Here is a 25,543-nt window from a genome sequence, read left to right on the forward strand (position 1 = left end):
ATCCATTCATCCCGTCGTGTACGTCTATTTCTATACGCGGTAAATCGAGAATGTTTATCTTGTCTTTAAGCAAAATAGATCATGTCGTAGTGTACTACTTGTCACTAGAAACAACCTACAATCAGAATTTAGCCATGAGGCAATTATGGTCCTGCGAGAGAAAGGAGTATACATTCTCTGTTTCTCTTTAACCTGACTTCTAATATTCGTTCATGTACGATTATGACAATTATGAGCTTGCAAAAAACATGAAGCGGAAGTTGTCAGAACTTATAATCAGATTCTGATTGTAGAGTCTACTTGTTACCATCGAATATGAATTTTTTTAAAAGACAAAGAACGATAATGTTAGTAATAATCACAAATGATGCTTAATAATTATTCGAATCGAGATCTTCCTCCTTCTTTATTCCATTAACCGCGTGATGAAAAAGACGAGAGAGGTTTAATATATTTCCTGTTGTGTTTAATTCCTCAGCTCCGCGACAAATTATATCGCGCAACTGTGTTACTTCTTTTACTGGATACAATGCTTAGACAGCTTTGGAATTATTACTTCTAATCAGGGATTCGCCGCGCGAATGGTAAATAAAAGCGACGCTGTAACGTACACATTAAATCAGCCGGAGTTACGTCAGTCCCTCGAGTTGTAACCGGTCTACTACCATAAAAAATTTAATCAAAATGCCCTCTTGGTAATTTACAGCTCGCCCAGCGCTCAACCCTTGCCAGACAAGGTGACTCTCCGACCAGAGTGGGCGGAGAGGCGACCTCGCTTGCTTAAGTAAGCCGGAGTTGAAGTAGGGGTTGTAAGACGACGATAGAGAGGAAACGACCAAAAGTAAGAAGGGACGAATAAACCCCGTAGGAGTCATAGAGCGGCAGTAAGATGCGGCCCATTTGCTCGTGTTCGAGGCGCTTTTCCGTAAAAAATAATTCAGTCCCCGCTCGCGCGCGCGTTTGTCGCTTAGAACAAATCTTCTTCTCAAATATGGACACGTAATTTTTGCATTTTTATTATCTCGTAAATTATCAAGTCATTATTGAAGAATGGCTAAATAATTTTATCTTTTTTTTTATCTTTGCAACACATTATTTTCGACCGTGTGATAATCAAGTCCGCTACGTTCGCGCGCGCGCGCGATATTCGTTCGTAGAGAGCGGGTGATAATAATTTACTTGCAACTTCGACTTATTGTTGTCGGGAGAGGGAAGGGAGAGGAAGGTAACGTCGTACCATTAAGTAGATTCTCTTAAGCAGAAAAATTGTTCCACGCTGGCCTACCACACGTGGGTACAGGTGTGAGTCGTAATAACATAGTGGGTGTGCCCTTTAACCTCTAATATCCCTACCTTCGCGCTGACTTCACTAAGGCCGCCGCAAACGGACGTAGGAACACGGCAATCATCGTACCTCTGTATCAATTGCAGGCGCATTATTATTGCGGATATACTTGACGGCGCGGTGCGCCGTATCATTGAACTTTCGGCAATACGCCGCGATCGCGAACGTTGTCATTGGCGACATACATTACGTTCGAATGACACGCGCGTTTTTCTTATACGGTACAATAGGAGTCATTTCAGGGATTTTCACACAGGATGTATCAAAGGCATGGAATATACAAAACGTTTCTCTGAATAAGAATTCAAATTTTATTTGAAATGTCTAAAACGTAGTATAATACTTCAATGTAGTATAATACTTGAAATTGTGAAAAAAAAAATTAATAACCTTCGGACGTTACTTTACAACCGTACAAGTGATTCGTTTTCATGCAGCAAAGTGCAATGAAAATCTGAAAGTCGGTGCACCGCAAGGTAATCGCACGGTGAGTTGAGCAAACCAATTTGGCGATTATATCGAGATGCATAAACTTGGCAACGTTTATATCGAAGGGGAAACGATTTGAATCTCTAGTAATTGTAAAGTAACGCTATTTACGCACTTCACTATTGCGTGAGCAATATTCGAGAAAATATACTAAAAGTGAAAATTTCCACTTGAGAAGTTAAACTTGAGAAAAAAAAATATTGCAGTTTACTGAAAACCGCGACAGTCTTGTTGTCACTGGCAACAAAATTTCAGTCAGAATTGCAGAGATATCGACCTTTGAAGGAAGAAACTAAATAAAGATTATGAAATAGCTCACGAAACGTGAATAAAACAATTATTTAGCATATATAATAGATTTCGATCACCGCTTCCATTTGAGCGTTAAACACGATGTGGACGAGTAATTATGTAAATGAATATTAATATTTTTAATTTTTATCTATACCCTGTTCCATTTCATCAGGCAGCTGATATTCTACTGAATATTGTCTCACTCGTGTCTCAAGTAGAAGCGTTGCTACACATCTACGTACTAAGAATATTATCGCTAATATAATTTTACCCCGGCTTTCAAAACCATCGTTTCTTACAGATCCATTTCAGATATTAGTTTTACCATTTTTACCATCTTTACCATTTTTTCCGATTTTTTTTTGTCATTTTAATCAATATTAGAGTCATTTGATTTGATTGAAACAGCAATTTTAAAAATGCATTAATTTCGCAAAGGTTAAACGATGGTTTTCGAAAATACCGAATATCGTAATACTTTGTTCGCACTTATCAAATTGAATGCTTTTCTATAACTCTTTTTTGTAGAACATCGCAATAACCATACGATTCTCTTCTTTGAATAATAAAAAAGATACATGCATATATATCTAATAATCTATATAATATATAGATAAATATAAATTCAATAAAATGATAAGCGTGACACGATCGTTACAATATTATCAAGTATTCCTTCAACCGCATAAGATAATGTAGAATAGGTATACTATAAGTAGCATTTTGATTTTTCAGGTACTTTATATACGTCATCATATTTCGTAAAGGCAGATTAAAAATCGTGTCGCGCCCTCGTGATACGAAAGTGTATTTAAAAATGCGTTACTTAAAACAATTATTGTTGCAATGAAATGCATTGCTTTTGCAGTTCGCGAAATATTCTTAAATTTTAATTGATATTTTTTGATGATGATATTTAATTCCTTCAAGTTCCATCAATACGAGACGAAAGATTTCAATAGCACTTTAAGTAACACATTGCGTAAGCAGTCTGTGCGGTGTGTGTGATATTCCATTATTTTAACGTTTATTTATAAAATACTACTACAGTCACATATGAATGCAATATGCGTAAGTCTCCATGTTAAATCGCCATGATTCTAAAGTAAGCGCAAAGTCACATTTATTATTGAGTTTCATTATCTTTCTTGTTAAGTCAGAGATCTTCATTTCATTGAATAATTCCATTGTGATATATGTATAACAATAATTGTCATCTTAATATATTTTATCGAAAAGTATTCGATGCGATTGACATTCCGTCCATCTAACAGGCAATTAAATAATTGCCATTCTCTAATGTAAGTACGTATGTACTTCATTATTGGATAACTATATAATTATCCAATAAATCCTCACTCAATACTCGTTCTCTGCATATCTCTAGTTGGTGTTAAAATAACGAGTAAAACATTTTTTACGTAAATTACGTCTAACAAGATAATCAAGTGATTATCTTACGTCAATTAAAAAAAAAATCAGTCACTTTCTCATCGTTAAATTCAATCCAAATTTCAATTGAATCATTAAAAACTTGTAGAAGAAAAATAGCGAAAGTAAGATACGTTCCCGGCTTTAATAGACGGAAGGAACTATTTCTCCGATCGCAGATATCTAAAAATCGTGAAGAAAAAAAAAGACTTGCTTAACACAGCTTCATTAGGATATAATGAAAAACTGTATTAAATTTCTGATAACATCAACGTCCGTTATAGCGAAGACGATAGTCAAGATCGTGGAAAGACTGAAATCTTAGCTTCACTTTCAATTAAAACTACTTTTCACGCGTTGATCATAAAAAAATCACGAACATTTAGTTCGACGTATTCTTTATCACGCATTGTTAGCTTCCCTCACATTCTCGACCTTTTCAACATTCGTTATTCGAGATATTATAGTCGCCGTCGTTTGCGATTTATTGATGCGACACAAGACGTACGCGAAAGTATCGTCTTTAATTATCTTGTCAACTCTTTCTTTCTCTATTTTCTCTTTAATACCTTCGAGAAAGCACAGTATACTTTAACGAAGTGTACACTGAAGGGCTTCCGTTTTCATCAATACGGCTAGTGCATCGAGATTTGAGAAATGTATTCGGCTTATTTCTCATTAAAGAGATATCGACTGAATGGAACTGTATCTCTATTTAATGCAGCTCATTTCCTTATCGAGTCTAAGCATCACTGTAAATACTTTGATTTTTTTAGGCAGTCGTAACAAAACTGCCTACTATATTTGCTATTTGTAGCACATGGTACTTACATAGAAAAAAAGTGAGATGTTAACGACCATACTACCATTCATGCAGGTCGAGGTACTAAATTTTCGCAGTATAAAGTAAAAATTCACAAAATGGATAATGCAAAATAACGATAATTTGATATAATTGGCACTCTAAGAAAGAAAGGAGATATGTTTCGTTAATATTGCTGTTTCCTCGTGTTATTACACGGGCACAATATTTTACTATGGCATTATATTTACAAAGTGTGTAAACGATATCAAATTGTCGTTACCTTACGTAATTATTCTATTTACACACAGATTGTGTTCGCTATCTCTATGTAGTCCGCAAAATGCCAGATGGACTTACCGACGATGTCGCCTCTCTTATGAGAAGCTTAAGATCTGCACAAGCATGGATCGGAGTCATTACTCTGGAGCGCTTACACAGTAAGCATCGCGTGCAAATTGTAAGCTTTCAATGATTGACCATAAGGTATTTCTCGTTACTTCGCATCGCGCGCATGTGTATTCAGAATGGCTGTGCTTTTGTTACATTAATTTTATATCATACATTTTCTCGAAAAAACTTTACAAAATAGATTTCGACAATTTACAACGTCCACATATCACTTTATCAAAAGCTCGGTATTCTTGAAAAACTTTCTTAAAAATTATTTTTCTTTCTGGAAAAATAATTTTCGCCTTTTAGCACAAACTTCGCTTACCATTTATCTCTTTATGTTTATTTATATTAGCTACCGTTTCACTTTTAAATACAAGTGCCTTCAAATATTAAAGACACATCTTGAAAAAAATTGATAAATACATTTTTACAATTAGAGAAATTCTGATTAATTACGTTAACGAGTCGTTAGTAGTCTCAAACGTATATATCTTTCTCTTATTAAAGAATCGTACATGAGAAAGATCAAAGAATTCCCAAGATATATCACAACCTAAAATTTTCGATTATATTAAAAGAAAATATATATACGAATATATTTTCCGATCGGATATGACACTAGATAAATATCGTCAATAGCATGCACATTGTTATTGATATGAAACAAAAGAAGAAATTGGAGGTGTAAAATATTTCGGGAATGACATAAATGCATGCCATAAATGCTAGAGTGCACGTATACACATGCATTTAAATTATTAATGCGTAAAGCTATACTCATTATTATTCATAGTGCATGAACAACCAATAAATCCCTTTACTACAATTGGATTAAAATAATTTTTTTATACAAAGCCAAACTATCAATCATCATGCACATGTTGATAGGAAAATTTGCATGCACAAGCCGGGTTTTTCGAAAATTCATGACATCTGATACTTTAAAGCGTAAATATCCAATGCAGCTTGCGTGTGTATATGTTTCACATATTTTCGAAAATGCAGGATAAAAGAAATTAAAAGAAATATTAGTTGTTGAGGAAAAATGACGATATTACAAGCAAAATACTGCAGAATACTTGGAACAAATAGGAAGCTTAGCAGTATGGAATCCAAGTACCATTCCCTAAGTAAAATTCGATGTAAATGGACTCCCGTCCGTCAAAAAAGTCTGTTAAGTCCATTCTATGTTTTCGATTTTATATTCTTCGGGAGGAAAACTAAACATTATCCTCCAAGAAAAATAGTATGTATAATGAGTAAAATATATAATATATGATCTCTGTATATATATATATATATATATCTATAAATAAATATTTATACACTTCAACAATAACATAGGCTGCTGGCGCGCACAATTTAGAACGATAAGAAAATCATCATCAATAACACAATCGTACGTTTCGTTGCATCTCGTTCTTACATGATAATATTAAAATCGAAGAACAGGATATCTTTAATTGCGACGTTTGAGATTCGTTGCCAGACTGTTTGTATAAAAATTGTAAATCAATTGCTCGACCACGAATCTATCATTCTTTTCAGTAAAAATATACATATAATAAATACTCATTGATTTAAAATTAGAATATTCATAATTTCCGTATACAAAAACTTCTTCATTGTTCTATTACGTCAGATACTTTACGTCATGATAACTTATGGTCAGAAGTTGTGAAATATATCGATAAAATTGATTCGGCGATAAATGAATAAAACATAAAGATATGCATATAAGGCAGTGAAGAAATCAGTCACTCGAGTGCCGGCAAATCATCTCTCCGAACGCATATTGCCAAATTCAACAGGTAATTTAAAATTATTATTAACAATATATCGCGATAGCGCGCGCTTGCTAAAAAAAATCCACGGACAGCCTTACGCCGCGGGCCTCGATCGGATCGTTAAATGACGATTCTCGATGCGGAACAAATATACACATCTTATTTATTTTCGTCAAAAATCGGTCGATCCTTGACGTCGATATTTTTCGAATACCTGCCGTAATACCTGCTCATACCGGCGGTGGTCCCCTAGGATAGCGTACTTGCAGCGTGAACCGATTTAGTGTGTTCCCAGCCTCGCAACAGTACGGTCTCAAGAAATAAATAATAGCAGCGAAAAAGACGGTCAGAAGGGCAAAAGAGAATTTTGCCGCTTTGCCGATTCGCTTGATTCTTACCCAATTCTGGGAAATCGGTTTGCCATCACCATTGGGGTCGTCTTTAGTCTCGCTTCTCGTCGTCGACACCGATTCTGTGTCGCCTTTCGACGTGTCTGTACCACCGATAGTTCTCTTGCGCTTGCTAAAAAAATACGAGAAGAAAAAAATATTTCGACGGTCGAAGTAAGTGCTGTTTATTAATATTATCGGCTACCATGTGTATTAATAGTATAAAATGTTTATATTTTGCGCGGCTCAGTTTACATTATTATTTTATTTATATCGCGCGTATAACGTAAATTTCGTTTTCTTAAATAATGCATTAACCTGTTAGTCAGGCATATATTTGACTAACTGTTTGGAGGAGAAACTTGTAGGAGTTCGCGAAAATTAATTTATGCTGTCCCACGGGTCACGATAATACGAGCAAACCGGTAATAGCAAAGTTCGTCGGAAAATCAATTTGGAGATGCATGCACGTAACTTGGAAGTTGCGAGATTGGACTTGCAATTACAGCTGGCATTGCCCTATTCCTCCATTAGCATTACGTAAGTGTATGGTTATTTAACTTTTCTGCAAATTCCCGCGTTAATTCGTGAACGGTAGGAGAAGGTTTCAAACGTACTGTGTTTCATTAAAATCCTAGCTGTTTACAGTCGTAGAAGAAGATGAAAAAGAAAAGAAAAAAGAAACGGAAGACCATCAATCGAAGAAAATGGTACTGAGTTTTTATATCTCTTTTTATGACTCAGAGTGCGGCAGATGTTTCACGCCCGCGAAAACTAAACCTATTATCGTCACCACCGAGCGGTGATTGAACGTCCCTATAAAAACATCCTTAAAACAAAGTTAAATGAGATACACCGTGGTGATAATTGGAATCTGTAATTATATTGTGGTGAACATCATGAGATTGTATTCGACAAATAAGAGGAGACAGATAAAAACGGCCGCTTTACCAGGTTACAAGACGATGATGATACATTATTCCATCAGCTTTATGCTTTGAATGCCAATAACGCAAAACAATGTAACACAAAAATTTCGCGATTTGTGAAAGACTGTTATTTATTTTATGATATAAACTTTTCTATATTTTAAGCTGTGCACTGCACTCTAAACTTTTAGAAATGAAATTTCACTCCTAAAAGTTTCAAGAGACTTATAGTTGCGTCAGTTCGGCTGGAGCAAATTTTTTCACACTTATGTTAGAGAGTGAAGAATCACTCCAAGCGAGAGTTAATTTTCAATCTAGTCTCTCTCTCTCTCTCTCTCCTTTTGCAGAGTGAAATTTTATAGCTATCTTATATCCATTCTTGACGAAATTCAACGTGTTTTTGCACAAAAAAGCGTCGCTCGCGAGATATTAATTAGTAAAACTGACTTTGTTAGATTAGAAAATTTACTCCTTGAAAGAGAGTGAAGTGAGATTCACTCTCGCGGAACTGGCGCAACTATCACGTTTCTCGGAGTGAAATCTCACTCTCAAAGATTCAGAGTGTACTGTGAGAAATAGTGCAGTGTTCTCGGCAAAGTTCTTATATTCAAATGAGTAACCGCTTAATGCCCAACGCAGGACCAACGACCTCGCGCGTCCCCACCTCTAAATAGTCGCCTTCATTCTTCGCCTCTCATTTCGACGTTATGCAAATGAAATGTGAGCGTATAAGCAGGCAGTTCTTAAATTCTCAGCGAAGCCTCATTCTCAAATGTTTCAGTAAATTCGGCACTCGTTTGCTTATTTATGATCTGGTTCCGATTGTCACCTCGTTGTGGATGATGTCGGGGACGAAACGTATAATATCGATGATTTAAATTTAGGACCGAATCGATCGTGTTCTCCATGCTTTTGAATAGGATTTGAATCGAGATTTGGAACAAAGATCGTAGGTACTTACTCTGCGGGATAATGAACCTGGCTGGCTGTTCGTTTGATGGCACGCACATCCATGCTCGCCCGTTCATGCGTACGCATGATGAGCTCCCTGCACTGCTTCTGCAAATCGCGTAGCTCAGTCTCGGCGTACTCGATTCTCTTCCAGAGGTCGGTCAGGACCTCGCTACCCGGTGTCAGTTGGGTCTCTAAGCTACGCGTAAGTCGCCGAAGCGCGGCCAATCTGCGCTCGCGCTCGCTCAACTCTTGATCGCTTCCACTGTCGGAGATTCCGCTGTCGGAGAGCGAACCACCTTCTTGCGTGTGATTGCTCGCGGGACTACCGGTGAATTTTCCACAGTGCATCTCTTCCGTCGTTACATCGTTCAGCACCGCATCATTCTGAAGCACAAGCGTCATGAGATGATTAGTACGATGATTGTACAGGGTGTGGTGTTAAGTGTTAAAAAAATCATTCAGCATTTATTGTAGTATAGGTAGTGCACACCGTTCTGAATAAAAAATCTGTTAAAGCAGTCTCCGAGTTACCGTAATATTTCAAGTTATTGATCACGAGATGGTTAAAGAAATCTTAAGCGAACAATGAAACGATCGACGTGCGACGGATCGCGAGATTCTGATAAGTGGCGACGTATACCCGAGAGGACACGATATCGAATATTGTATAATCCACTCTTGCGCGTCACCGGAGGGCATCGAAAAGCGTATAAGACGATTATATAAAGTATAGGGAGGGTGAAAAGAGAGACGAGGGTGTAAGGTGGAAAAGCGAGAATAAGGCAGGAATGTTCGATGTTAAATTGATCGCCACGCGATATGTTAACGAACGTTTCTTTTTTTTTGTAAGATTAGCATTTCCGCGAGATCTGACTCGCGTGCACATAAACGCGTCAAAAGTAAAAACCAAAATATATTTTCACGAAACAGATGTGTACGCGTCTCGTATCAAATACGTTTGCACTACGGGATGTACCATGGCATGGCGCGAATACTGGCGAAAATGCCAGTGGTAGTGGTCGAGTAGTAGACAGACAGCCGAGAGAGGAAGGGTAGCTGCTGTGTGGAAGAAAGGGTAGGTTTAGGCTGTTTGCAACGGTGGAGACGGAGGGAACGAGCCTCCGGTAATGAAAAGCGCGATCCGCATACCAAGTAGCAACCTTCAACCTAGCCTATATATAAGTCGGTATACTCTCTGTGTGTCTCTCTCTCTCTATTTCTCGTATAACGGATAGTAGGTACGAAGTGAGTCGAGACGGAATTCACGTTGGTCCGAAAGACCAATCGCGCGGGAGAAAACTGCGAGGAACTTCTTATTTCCGGTTACATTCGCGAAACATATATATACATGTATATTGTATATATATGTGTGTGTGTGTGTGTGTGTGTGTGTGTGTGTGTGTGTGTGTGTGTGCGTATAGCGCAACAAGACGTAAAATATTTCGTATCGGACGTACTCGCGAGAAAGAAAGGCGAGATAAAAAGAGTCTACTCGTTTATCTGTGTAACGCAAAATTCGACCTGTTTCTCGAAAGGAGACAAAAACTAAGAAGCGAAATATTTTTGCTAAATGTTTCCTGTACTTTTCATTCGAGTAGCAATCCATAAGGAAAATCTCTCTCTTATTCGCATGTGCTTATTTTATTATATATATATATATATGTGATTAGCAGGATCGAAAGCACGATTGATGAACTGGTTCGACATCGTAACAAAACATAATATTCGCGACACCAGTTATACAAGTCATGGACCAGACAAGCCTTGCTTTTTACCCATGGTTGATATTAAATTTGTATTTTTACGCTGATTCCACGGGCCATTCCCGTACGTGACGCGAAAGGGAATCGTTCGGGCGATTAACGATCGGAGTTCCCTGGGGAGCCGCTGGCTCTGAGATGGCCAACACCCTCGATAGCAACTCGGACTCGCCGTATCCCAGCGTCGAAACTTATCTTCTTCTGCTTGCTACGCAGCGCCGGTCTCGCACATACATCGGTTAATATTTTATTTACTATCTATCAAAACTTATGGATTCTTTTTGCGAACAACGGACGCGTCCGTTAGTAGTGGCCGGTTGATTTCGAAAAGATTTGTAACGTCACGAAAAATCTTGCGGTTTGCTTGAATTAACTATATTTGTCTTAGCGCCGAGACACTACCGTGTCTCCTGATGTATATCAAATTTTTTTAAATTTTGTAATTTATCACCACTACCGTCTTGCAGATAAAAACGCAAGGAAATAAGAAATTGCAAGAAAAAAGGAACTGTAATGTCGAGAGCTTTATCGTAGACTTTCCTCTTTTCCGGTTCTCCGAAATAGAGGTGCCTGGAGAAGAAGGGCATAGAGGGTTGAGAGGGTTGTCGCGAGGGGAAGATGAAAGGAGAAAGGGAGAGAGAAAGAGAGAGAAAAGGAGAATCGTAATGTCAAGTGCATGAAATTATTCCCTCGAGTGCTGTAGATCGGCAAGACTAAGAACTTTTCGGATTATACCGCCTTGACGGGAGTTTGAATACGTTAAAATATAGACGCGATACACATGGAAAGAAGTAGAAACGAGACGAAAGGAAAGGCTCCTATTATTGGAGTGAGAGTATTGTGTCGCGAGTCGTACGTCTTCTTGACAGGCGAAATGAGCACAGGGACAATTGGAAATTGTTACGGAACACCTACACGCGGCATCGAGAGCAGTCGGATATAAGTGCTCAAAAATACTTTCGACACACAAATATATACTTATATATTAAATTCTATCAATCATTTATATTTTTTATACGCTGTGGAAAAATTGATAAAAGGTAATCAAATAGCTTTAATCAGCGTCGTGTGATAATTTTAGTTTCCATAATATTAACAATATTTTGCAAATAATATTATAAAAGTTCGAATGATGATTTCTTATACGCGAACAGGCATTTCCGAAGATGCGAGCAGTACGTCTTCCCGACAGACTAAACGAGTCGAGCCGATCGAAAATCGCGGTTGCGGACCTGCCACTCGCTGCACCTTCAACTACTTTCCTTACGTCCATAAAGCAAAGAGCCCGACGTAGAACGGGCTTGCCAAGAGATTTACTTTATATGCAAATTAGAGACGGATATGGTGGAAATAGGGGGATGTGATGGCGTTTAACGGAGACGCGATATCGACAAGTATCATCTGTCAAACGTACCCTCCGACCTGTGCCCCCTCTCCTTTTCTCTTCTACGAGTAACCTCCGCGTGTTCAGGCTAGTCGAAGATTTATCTCCTGACGTGCGCCATATGTGGCATACGTACCTATATACAACTCTCGTCTACGTAACGTTCAATTATTTTTACTTCTTCCAACACTAAGCTCGCTGTAGATAATTTCAACCCCATACACGACAACATAAATTTTATAAGAAATTACATTATTTCTCTAAATAGTTAGAGAGAAATAGTATATATTCAAGATCCACAATTACTTGTTATGCTAATCGATATGATAAAAAAGAAAGGTTGATACGATATCTTTGGTCAAATCTGTACCACGCAATCTGAGGAACGCGATTTGCAAGTCGATTTAGCGTGACATATATCGGAAATACAGGATAATACAATCCGTATTATAATCTCGCTTTCCTTTAGGTAAGTTACATCCCCAAGATCCGCGACTCTGCCAATCTATGTGGGGGAATGGTTTTATGCACACAAGCGATGCCTCTGGGAACAGTTACCCCATCCACTGGCGTTGAATAATTGCTAACAGCCATCTAACCGATTGAAAATCAAGGATGCGATGGGGATATCTGATATAGGATTTAGGAACATTTTCATAGTTCGCTAATCATAATCGTGAGTTAAGAAATGTCGCGTAAGATGTTCAGTAAATTCAAGAAACCGATTTAAGAAAAGAAAAGGTAAATGTATAATAAATTATAATAGCATGGATCACTTTATATATTTTACTGTTATTGCCGCTAATCGATTGGAAAAAAATGTTAAATTTAATGGAAAAGAAACAATACCTGACAATTGATGTCTTGTTCCTCGGACAAAAGCCGCGCGACGTGACAAACGGAAGAGGCGACCTCTGAAGTGACACCCGCTTGCATATCTAGGGCCATATCCAGAACTTCCAACGTGTTTTTATCCCTCTGCAGAGCGGATTGTAGTTCGGCCAAACGTATACCGAACTGCTGCATAGCTTGCAAAACGCACAGCTGTTGAGTGCCTCTGAAAAAAAACGCAGACATATGCGTTAATGTAAATCTCTCTCTCATGCATATTTTAATAATATACACATTTTTATTACACTTTATATTATGTAATAAAAATTTTTTCCAAATTGCGCAATGATAATAATTTTCAAATAAAACTCTTCATCATGATATATATAGATGTACTAAATATAATGATAATACATGAGCTAATGGTATTAATTGTACACAATACTGTAAATTGGAGGTTTTTCCCTTTTCATTTATTTCCTATAAATTATTCATTACTTCTCGAAAGGGTGAATATAAAGAACGCGAAGGAAATTTGGGCAGAAAAATCATGTGAGTCAATACAATAAAAAACGAAAAGAGGGTAAAGCCGTTGCGCAAACATTAAGACGTCGAATTATTAGTAGGCCCTCCCTCCGGCACTATCGGCAAATAAAAACACTTTATTCCAGGTCAATCTGTGAACGTCCCTAGCGAACTACGAATGAATCGAAGTAAGTTGATCCGTGTGTCCCTTTTTCGCATTGGCGTATCCACCAGAAAGGTGAGAGGTTGATATATTTATAAGACATGCATATTTTACAACGTTAATAATGATACATTTGGTAACATTTTTTTTTACGAATTGCCAATTAATTGTGCGAATAATTCATAAGGTTCAATAATCGTTCTTTGTGGAAATCATCTATTAAGAATAGAAGTGTCTCTTCGTTACCAAACGAAGGGATAGGATTGACCTCTGTAAATCCCAATGGGTCAGTGGTAAACCCCTTTTTGAATGGCTTAAACCCCTATCAAAGGGGGAAATCGAATGCTCATATGGAAATTAAAAGAGGGTTGTAATGATCGCGCTAACTATTCCTCGTTGCTTGTCTAAAGGAAAGTATTACGGCAAAATCATTGTTCACGTAATTGTTTGAAATTATGAATTTATTTAATAACAAAAAATGATAAAAAGTTTCTTTTAAGTAATTTAATTTCGATATTGAATAAATTTTAATTGTGTGTAGAGAGACTACTAATTTAAGAGATAAAAAATATATTTTATTTTATTTTATATAAATTAATAAATAAAATTCATATTTTCTTTATATCTTACATTGATTACATTGATAAAATAACTGTAAATATTGTGATAGAAAAATGCAAGAGGATATTGCATCGCAAAGTCCCTTCCAAATCTCGATCGGTCGCTTTTCTGTTAGAGCTGTCACTCGGAAAAGGTCCGTGATTAAACGCGATCTCTGTTAAAGCTAGTAATCCCACGACACGGGTCAAAATCCCAACGAGGAGAGCCCTTACTGGCGGTACCTATGCCGCTCTCGGTTTCCGCTGTTTGCTTTAGTGGCTTCATTACCTCTCAAAATATTTGCCTAACGTCACACGTCGGCCAGCAAACGGCCAGTCGATGTGATCCAGTACCAACTATTCTGTACGGGATGTACCGTTAAACTTCGCAGAGTAAGGGCGTTCTCCAAATTAATCAAGAAAGCTACTAAACCATTTTTTCGCTCGTTACTGTTGCGCGATTTTCCCAAAATCTGTCTGTTATTGATAAACTTGCACTCATTGAAGACGCATTCATTGGTTCTTAATTTATATTCGTCAAATAACTAAAAATAAAGAAATAATGAGTAATGAAAAATGTTTATGATTTCGAATATTCGCGATAGCTACATTCTCTTGACTTTTTAGAATTAATTGAAAAAAGCAATTGTACTCACTTTTGGAACGTCTCGTCCCATATCCTGTAAAGATCCGCCACGCCATCCTTGAGGGCTGTGCAAATTAACGGCGCGGAGGCACCGAGATCGGTACGCGGAGACGTCAGTAGATGCGCGGAGGCGTTCAGCGTGGCCATTGCCGCCTTGCGGTCCTTCAGAACAGCCAGTTCGGCCTGCAAACATAAAATATACATTTTTAGTAGCTGGCTCGCTCGCCTAACTCAAACGAATTACCCGCGGTGCAGGGGCAAACGCGCAGGGGTCGCCCGAGGGTGAAGGTGATGTATAAAGTGGTCACAGACTAAGAATCCGGCTAAGAACGGATACACGTGGGATCTAAGTGAGTTTTATCGCGTATCCACGGAAATGTCGGGTGAAACTTTTTCTTTTCGTGTCGATATATCTTTCATTTTTCTATTCTATCGAACTAATTGTCAAAATGTGAAATAGATATTCTGATGAATATGTATTACAACGAAGAATATATTTTTGGAAGAGATTTTAAAAAGTGCATTCACGATTGATTATAAATCGCTATTTCTATTCGGAGTATGTGACATAGAAAAGGTATAAAAATATATCAGTTTTGTACTAGATCGATGTAAGATCGACCAAGACGTAGGCACGGTGGTATAGCGAACATTGGTAGTTCTTTCGAGGAGAAGGAAATTACTTTTAAAGAACGGAAGAAACGAGAGATAGAGGATATAAGACGCGCGAGATGACCGCAAGGGCGAGTTTTACGAGCTTCCCTTCGAGGTCTCTTGCTCGTCACGCGATGAGCGAGAGAAATGGAACGGGAAGAAGAGGAACGGGCTCTCGTTTTCGTTCTCTTACGCCCTGTGTCGCCGTCGTAAACCCGGGTTTATTTATGCGGTCCTCGTCGGTAGCGTCCCGCGGTAGGACGACGGGGATGTGACAACGTGACGTGGTTACTGCATCGTGTTTCTACAACCCTTACGCTTAGCTATGCTGCTGCTACTGATAAATGCTCGTCCGCGTTATTTCTCTTCTCTCATTCGAGAATTGCACTCCGCTCGCGATCGTTGTCCGCTCTTACTTTTCTCTTTTTCCCCCGTTTCAGAAAAATTTTTTTCTGAAAACTGCACGGCATTCGCCGCGAGTCGCTGGCAGTTAGCTGGTTTTGTTTGTGCCGTCAACCGGGGCAAATCGCGCGATGAAAAGGAGAACGGTCCCCGACGCGGTCGGTATTGCAAAGTGTGCGGCGTGGATTTGCCCCGGTGTCCGGCGAAAAGTGGCTGTCATTGATATTCCAGGCGCATAGCGAAGGCAGAAGCGACCGTTCCCCGCTTCTACCCCTCTTTTCGTAACCACCCTGCTATACGCTTCTCGCCGCCGCCACCACCACCACCATCACCACCACTACCACCACCATCAGTATCAACGACGCATAACCAGCCGCCGCTCTGAACCCCTGCCACCGACTATACCCTCGCGGCTCGCAGCAGACACGCACATTCCGATCTAATTCAATTTCCAATCAACAGCCAATCAATTGATTCGAATTCGGTATACAGAGCGGCCGCTGCGCGTTCGGGACCTGCATGTCTATGAGGCCGCTGTCACTACCACCGTTGCACGTACCCCGTAAAAGTAGAGAATTAGCTTTTTACGTCTCGTAATTCCGTGATACTAACTGGAACAGAGATACACTGCCGGTATTCTAATTGTGCCAAGATCTCTCTCTGCGTATCGTGTTCCGCGCGGTCGACGCGACTCCCTCTTCGCGATGGAACTTAATACCAAATCTTGCGAGGATAGACGTCGCGATAAGAGAAGGCAAATTTTATTTAAAAAAATCTTTTTAAATAAATTTTTACCAACTACCGCAAATCTGCCTTTATGTATAATGAATATGCATTGACGCGCTGGAGTGCTATTATGCGAATAATTGTATGTTATACACGTGATATTCATATGTAAAGTAAACAGACACACATACACAATATTCTTCCAAGATTAATTTTATCAATTATTTACACTGAATGCTATAAAATTAATTATGCGGACGAAGCAAACATACGTTTGTCCGATATTACGCAATAATGTAACCAGTGGGGTGACGTGCTCCATCGAATCGCGTCGTATGTTCGGCCCACACCATCGCGAATGTACGTGCCCCGCAGGATGGACGCGTAGACCCAATTGTGCCCTGCTTAGTAATGCATAATACATAACGGAATGTTCAATTCTGTTTCGCGCGTGTCAGTCTGCGTTTGTTCGCGCCGTTGCGCTTTTCGGAGCTGCGGCCTGCATGCCAATCGCGAACTCTTCACGTGCGCGGCGGACAATCATCCGCGATACGTAATCAGCTTGTTGATGGTGTTGTTCACCTCTCTCATGCACTCTCGCGTACGCACACCGTTACACCGGCGTTTGTGTATTCCGATTCTTTTTGTGGCTACTTGTCCTGCACAAATTCCCGTTGAGAGGCCGTGTAACCCACGTAGTGACTGGACATACAACATCACGAGTCTTACGACCGCATCAAACTCCCTCGCTATCAGGGACTTTGACGACGGTAAAAGCACGAGAGAGTAAACGAAAAAAAAAGAGGGGAAAAAAAAGGGAAAAAAAAAGAGGTAAAACAAGAGCGCGGTTCTCGCGTTCGGACCGGCGTGGATTGGCGCGAGCTACACGTCTCGTGCATAATGCAGCAGAGCGACGAGTTCACCCAGCAAATGTTGGACGCTAATACATCTTGATGATAGATAGGGAGCATGTGTTTGGTCTTCGCAATGAGGCTGGGGAGGGCGCGGAGGATGTTGCGGGGGTGCGGCGGCGGCGGTGGCGGCAGCTTCCACGGAGGGCTTCCGCGGTATAGGGCTGAATGTGCCGGGAGGATCGAAGGGGGATGACTCTCGGGGGGTGGAACTCCACCGAGCGCGGGGTTAGCTAGGTTCGCCAGCGTTCGCTCTCCGTGCGAGTTGCGATGCCGAGCACGTCGCCGTCAGACGAGCGTACGTGCGACACGACTACGCTTTTACGCCACTACCTCTGCCTCTACTTGGTTCCTGACTGCTCTCTCCTACCCTCTTTCTCTACTTCCCCGTCTCCGCCGACGCCTCCCTCATCCCCTTAGTTCACCTCCTTCGACCGCTTTCATTTTGTTCCTCCCCCCGCCCGGCCCGCTCCCCCCCCCCCCCATCTCCGATCGCGACTGCTTGGCGAGCTTTCTACCCCCTAGTTTCTGACTTTTCTGTCTTACCCGCCATACCAAAAACATTTCCAATAATGCGCTTTCCCATCGCGATTCGATTCTCAAAGAATTTGCAGAAATTCGTCAGAAACTATGTGTCTTGAAACGTACGTCCGAAATTCAAATTTTTCTTACTTTCGAATTTTTCAAGTCACCAACGGTAAGCACTTTTCAATTAAACTTTCAAATATCGGAATTTTTTAATGTATCATTCAAGGCCAACTCTCTCATTAATATTACATTTATTAAAAATTTTGCATAATAGCGCTTCGTTATTGAAACAAATATCTTGTTTTAAAATTATTTATTTAATAAGGATACTTTTTTACTACGACATATTTAAATTTTAATATTAATTGATGTACTATATAAAAGGATTAGTAAACAAAAAGTTGAAGTAGTCACGTCAATAATCGATATTGTGAATTTATTTCTTCGCTCGAGATCAAGAGAGAAGAGAATCGAATCTCTGATACCAATCGAGTTACAGTAGAATTCTTGTTTAGCACGAGAGGGCACACATCTCTATCGGTATGCTTACCAGCAGTGTACCTGAATTATCATACGCATATATACGTAGAATTTACTCGCTGTTGATAAAAAGGTATCTATATTATTGTCCCAAGAACAATATGATTTCAAATCGCATCTAATGGAAAATTATCATTAATATAAATATATATACATATTTCACATATAACGCTAAAGGAATTTAACTGAAGAACTTAAATTTAAATAATTACGTGATATTCTTCGCAATATGTAATATTAGAATAAATTATGAAATTTAGATTTTCAATTGTAACTTGACTCTTATTCGCCCTGTTTAACGTATTAATTATTATTATATAAAAGAGTCCTTGAAATCTTCAATTTATTTAATTTAAATAAATAAATAAATCTCCAACGTGAGAATTTTGTATAGAGATTTTTTCAAGTAACTTTCAAATCAGCTAGTGTGCGTATGTGTGAAATAAAATATATATAATATCGAATAACTTATCGATATAACTTACATTAATTTCGTTAATGCGATCGTCGAGCACATTCGGCAGCTCCAGACCGATTTCGTAATCGAAAAATCGATCGTACATGGTTTTAAATTCCGTTTTCATGGCAGCTAATTTGTGATGAAGACTGCTGGCCATTTGCGCTTGTTCGACTCGCGATGACAAAGTTTCCCATCTCTCGATCGTACCTAAATGAATTATACAACATAGAGCGACATTATAATAACACAGTATTTCAAGATTAACGATAATGCTTTACATTATTCAATCAATTTTGTTAGAGCACTTATTTAATAAGATAGACAAACAGAAATCTTGAGTGTTAAAAATATTACGAATATTTGCGCGTTTTAAAATTGTATTTCAATAATTAATAAAATTTTAATTAATTCTACTTTCTTTACAATGATTGAAGACTATAATAATAAGTATTGTGCACACATATAATATATAGTTTTTTTATACATGGAGTTCTTAATATGTCAAATAACAGATACTGTTATAACTAACTTGACACAATTATACGGTAGACTTCCCTGCATTGTTACGTATGGCAATATATAATTTAACATATGTCATCTTGATACTCGGCGCGAGCATTCAACTGTTACCTTTCTTTCTTTCTCTGGCAAGCCTCGTGAAAGAAAGAAAGCAATTATATTCCTATATGTCGTTTCATTTCCGACCTTTAAAGAATTGTACTGTTATATCTGTAATAACGGTATCTGTAACGATTTATGGTCCTGATCAGCCGGTTATGTAAAACGATCATGAACAAAAAATCTTAAAGGTCGAGACACTCGTGTCTGTACCGTACAGCTTCCGCGTGACCTCTTTCTCGCCACTTTCTTTTACGACGGCCACTTTTTCCAAACCGAAACCGCACAGTCAGTGCACGATAGAAACGATACGACACGGACGAAGATCGAATTAACGCGACATTACAACGTTCGTAAAAATCATCGCTACATCCTCGAAGAAAGGCGTGTACGGAATGCAACAAGACGAATTCGACATGTAGAAAGTATCATGTTTTGCATTGACCTACAGGAAGTGACGGATCATACGTATGAATGTAAAAAAAACAAAGCACGAACGCGATATGAACGCGATACGAACGCAGCTCACACGTGGTGCATATGTAAACGCGCCGTGGAAACGCTTCGTGCGATCGTACGCCCCGCTTCGCCGCGTATGATCGCTAGAGCGTAAATCGCTATTGAATGCAGTTGGTGATGCTTTCAAACGACGTAATGCACGACGCGTTTTTCGCGGAAGCACGCATGGGGTATGTGCTTACAAATTGATGGTACACAAAAGGAACAAATGGTTCACGCCAGGTCGAACGCGTATAGGTTTCTATTGATTCGCGCAGGATTCGATAGAATATTTTTATTCGTAGAATTTCGTGCTTACTGTTGATGTTTCAAGAATATCGGCGCAATTTACTTTCGCGAAACCAATCGCGATTTTTTCTCCCGTCCCGAAGAAGTGGAGCGACGAACACGGTCGCGATAATCGTCGTGTCATGCGGCACTTTGTGCAGTCGCGTCGCATAGTTTCAAACGGTGATATCGCAAGAATGATCGATGGATTCGGCGGATAACGGAACAGCGTTACTGCAGTAGACAACGTATATTATTACCGCACGCAACAATGCGAGGATCCGGAATGAAGGGTCGCTATAACCGCCTTTTCTGCGCAATACGGCGTTTTATAAATTCGAAAAGTAGACAATCAAAAATTGAGATTCGGCGGCGTTTTTTTTTAAATTTTCTGAGATGACATTAAGAGATATGTTTATATTATACAAACTTCTTACGAGAGATCTATTCAAATATCTGCTTGCGCAAGCATTTACTTGATCTCTTTTGATCGATGTTCTCATCGCATAATCATGTCGGCAATATACCGTTTACGTCATTTTTGGATACGCGAGTCGTTTTTAGTCGTAATATAATTTTGAAAAAATAATTTATTTCTATTGCAAATTCTTCAACAATATACGACAGCTATATAATTTTGTAATCTTGAAAATTTTCCTACGGAAGCAATTAAAGTAATTTATTATTTTTACGCGAACAAATAGTGGCTGTGTTCCAAAAAAATTGGTAAAAAATTTAAATTCAACGATCGTATTTGATTCATTTTTCACAAATAGTATAAATTATATTTGGAGAAGAACTTCAAACTTGCCAATTGCATAGAAAAGAACGTTTCTCACGGTCGTTGATAAAGCTAATTGCACAAACTGCGCAACGATGTTAGCAGTAGCAAAACGACGACGAAGGTAATACGTACGCGAATTGTTCGGGGCGATCTCCTCCCTTCGCGCAAGCATCGGAGCAACAAATTCGAAATGACAGGTGGACCCGTGGACAGGAAGATGTATCTTCTGATCAATCGAGATGACAGACAGCTGACGAGTAGCTACGAACGCGACACGAATAAGCAGATGCGACGAGCGAGCGTCTGGTGACGTTCGGGCGCATCGAAACACTGCGAGGCACGGCACTCGTTCACGGGAGCGAGCACTGTGCCCACGTGATGTCCCGACGTAGCGAAGATACGATTGCGCGAGCGAACGAGTGAACGAGTTGTGATTCGCACATACCGATGTGACTACGGATTGCGCGCCACCGCTACCACCGGTTAATCCTACGACTCTGGCTGGTCGACGGAGTGTTGTTAAGTTTCATATAAGGTGCGACTCAAGGTACACGTTACAAACGCAGGATGCGTATCCACCTACACGTACCTCAGCGCCCACGTGCACGCGCAATTGGCGATCTAACGATCGCGTTAGATTTACGATTGGAGTAAACTTGTCGTTAATCCGATCTGACGCTTATATGGCACGCTTAATATATATACACCAACGTGAGTCGTAAAATAGCTCGGAAGCTCTCGTTGGACATGTTACTGCTGACACCGTTGCCTTGTATAAACAATACTGTGAAACTATTTACAATGCGCCGTCGTTAGGAACATAGCCGTTCCCATTTTCAGCTTTCTCCTACGCTCGGATGCGCCTATTTGAACTTTGTTGACTAGAAAACAAATTGTGACACGACTCGTGACTAACGTCGATTTAGACACTATGAAAGCACACACGATCGATTTATGCTGATTATTTCAGTTACAATGTATATTTTCCATTTCTTATACTTTCACGAGCAATGTTGCATGTATATGAAAAAAACTAATATTAGCACATAATTTTTATTAAATATGTCTCTGGTCTGTGAATAATTCCCTACTTTCTATCTTTCGGCAATACTTCCTTGTGTTTCTACATTCGTCTACATATTTAAATCAAGTACAAAGATTTGTAATGAACTAAAAATATCGTACTTCTTATCGAGTAATAGTGAGAAAAATGTGTGCAGATCGCAAAAAGGTTAAAATAAAGAGAAAATATTAGATGTGCGATGTAATACATGTTAATAAGCAGATTAACATAAAGATTTTTATTTAACATAAATAATAAAATACATACATACAAGATAAATAAATAATTTTCTACGTATTGTTAGTTAAATAAATAATATTAGTTGAATTAAAATTGGGTTTAAATTTTCCCAAGTTCTACTATTCGATGGAGGTTACGATAATACAAATGTTAAACCGGTTTAAACTAGAGCAATGATTTCGCAATGACGTTACAACTAATTTTGACACAAATTGAAACTTAGTACGCTTAACAATAAAAACAGACTTTCATGATAAAATTTCTATGCGATGAAAATAAACAATCACATTATCTATTTATTTCAACAAAATAAAAATGCGATGATTCTACTGATAATATAAGATAATGGCAGATGTGATGAAATAATATGTGCTTATATCTCGAGTTATTTTCTACAAAAAATTGTACATATACTAACATGCAATAATATGAAAATGTTATTTCTGGAAGATATTTTTTTCGCGCGTCATAAGAAATAAGCCGAAAAGCAAGCTTATTGTAAGACACAAACTGGCAGTGGTTACGAAGAATAGTTTGAAATTGTACTCACCACGAATTTGTTTTGAGTATTTTTCATTTCGCAAGTATCCGTTTTGCGATTCCAGTACGGCCTGCAAACATCCTAAGTTTTCTTTACATGCAGACTCCACTTCGGCCTATTAGAGATAGAAAGGATAGATTCTATTAACTAATGTGTCTATATTGACACAGATCGTTAGATCAACAATACATAATATATCTAATTAATCATTTTATTACACTATTCTCTTATTTAACATAATATTAACAAAAAATAGACGAACATTTCCTATGATATATATTAACCGATTATTACAATCTATTCGAGAATATCACGTGATATAATATTTGCTATGCAGCATTTTCATAATGGAAGAAAGATTACTAAAGAAATACAAAGAATCATGCACATTAATAATTTAAATAATACTCTTGAAGCTTTTAATAATATTATCATCCACAATCATTAAATAGAAATCATTAAATAAATCATTAAATAGTTATCACAATCCACAATCATTAAATAGAGGAAAAATAAAAAGATAATACGCAATACTGTAAACCTTAACATAAATTAATAGAACGGTACAAATAAATCTTATTTGTGTTATAGGAACACAAGATTTTTTTATGTCTTTAAGAATATAATTGAAGTTATATATTAAAATGTAAATAAAATATAATTTGTAGCTTCACCGAACAGTATGTTGTAAGTGCTACTGATAATAGGAGAGGAGACAACATTGTAATTAACGTAAACTTAAATAAAATTAAACAAATTGTATTTCATGCGTTTATACAATATATAAGAATACGACGTGCAAACTTAATAGAAATCCTACTTACGAGATAAAGCGAAATAACGAATAAAGCGTATAAGAGATAAAGTAAAAACCGTACTCCAAAAGCATCTACAAAATGTTATAGATACAGGACACTGTGTTGCAAGAATTAGTAAGAATATACGTACGAGTTCTGAAGGAACCGCGCCATTGGATCTTACGAAAGTATTTTCAGCAAGTATAAGTTGCGCTTGCGAATTTTCTACGATTTTTCGTAAATCTTCTTCGTCATTATCGCTGTCTTCCGTACTGTCGTCGATTTCCTAGAATATAATCACAACGTATGAACAATTTGATTACATAACGTACGGCGTCTTCTTGGAACTCATTAGAACATTATATAAATACAATACACATACAGATGCATCGTCCATGAACATATTAGAGTCATATAGAGTATCAGAGAGAGAGAGAGCACACATTACATTTTTGTTATAAAATATTTCTCGATTTCTGTTTTCTTGTAGTATTATCAAAGACAAATATTTGATTATTTACAGATAATAGAGTTTTACTTTCGCTACTGTATTTTTTATTAATAAGGTTTGATTTATCAATGATGTGTAATTACGCAATCATTAATAGATTTTAATAAAGAAAGATTATAATTTATAAATTATATTATATTTATTTTATAGCAAACTCAAGTTAACGTTTCGATAATTACAACTTACGTCGTAACAAAATATCAGAAAATTTACATGCAATTAATAATATTGCATAATCATATTACGAAAAATAAAACACCTTGTAATTGCTCAAAAAATTTATTTATTATAGCTATAATTTAATATTTTATTGAAGTGTGTATTTGTATCAATGTAATGATTGGGTATATATTAATAATATAAATGGCACAATATTCAATTGCACTCATAAAAATACATAAAAATTATTAATTTATTAAGATGATTAATTCAATTATATATATTAAATATGTGCTCTCTTTTCTCTTTGTAAAGTTTTTTTTTATATGAAGAATACGGACACTTGATCGAGACAGCATAGTAGTAAGGGACCTACGTGATACGTGCGAGTTTTAGGCAATGGCAAACGAGCAGGAATTGCACTTATACTGGATGCGCATTCTGAGTGACTATCGAGAAAGTTTCGATAATCGTCTCCAAAATCCAACAATTCTCGAGCCGTCTCCACATCTAATGGCTCGCTGTAAGCTTCGCTCATATACTTCTCCTGTAGATAAAAAATGTATCAGTACAAAGAAACGAATACTTCTTATAGGTTTTTATTGTAAATATTATGCAATTGTGTATCACCTGGTAATTATCCCAGGCCTGTTCGGGTAACGAATTGTTACCGAGACTATGCATTTCCACGTCACTGTCTATATTCAACTGCTGATTACTTAGTTCTTTGCTATTCAACACAGTACTCAATATATTATTGTAAGCAAAGTGTCCTTGAGCACAATCACGATCTTCGCCTTCTGTTTCCAATGTGGAAGCAACTGACTTGCAACAAAGTAGTCTGAGCGGAGTAGGATTACTGACAAGCGTCCTTTCTACGTGTAATTGTTGATGGACGGTACAGCCTGAGAAAGACCCGGATTTGACGAGTGTTGTGGAACGACTATGGCAATTTTCTTTCGAAACTGAATGCGTTGTGCGATTTGGATTCATTTTGCGAGATGAACGTTGCTGATTCGAACTACCATCGCTCCCCGCCGAATGATGATTGGCATGTGCACTTTCCGAACTAGATTCACTTTTACGGCCCTAAATAAAT

The 25,543-nt window shown here is 38.0% G+C and overlaps 1 protein-coding gene across 1 annotated transcript in view; it reads right to left on the reverse strand.

The window, feature by feature from the left end:
• Positions 1–6,726: 6,726 nt before the first annotated feature.
• LOC108778313 (uncharacterized) overlaps positions 6,727–25,543 on the reverse strand; it is a 37,055-nt gene continuing 18,238 nt past the window's right edge. The window contains exons 14-22 of the mRNA XM_018545450.1: positions 25,075–25,533; positions 24,821–24,991; positions 23,926–24,060; positions 22,987–23,092; positions 18,971–19,152; positions 14,735–14,907; positions 12,810–13,017; positions 8,824–9,200; positions 6,727–7,066 (exon numbers count right to left, since the gene is read on the reverse strand). Of these exons, the coding sequence (XP_018400952.1) occupies positions 6,775–7,066; positions 8,824–9,200; positions 12,810–13,017; positions 14,735–14,907; positions 18,971–19,152; positions 22,987–23,092; positions 23,926–24,060; positions 24,821–24,991; positions 25,075–25,533 (2,103 nt within the window). The 3' untranslated portion in view covers positions 6,727–6,774. The remainder of the gene's footprint in view (positions 7,067–8,823; positions 9,201–12,809; positions 13,018–14,734; positions 14,908–18,970; positions 19,153–22,986; positions 23,093–23,925; positions 24,061–24,820; positions 24,992–25,074; positions 25,534–25,543) is intronic.

Source organism: Cyphomyrmex costatus, unplaced genomic scaffold, assembly GCF_001594065.2.
Source record: "Cyphomyrmex costatus isolate MS0001 unplaced genomic scaffold, Ccosl1.0 scaffold5, whole genome shotgun sequence".
Classification (NCBI taxonomy): domain Eukaryota; kingdom Metazoa; phylum Arthropoda; class Insecta; order Hymenoptera; family Formicidae; genus Cyphomyrmex; species Cyphomyrmex costatus.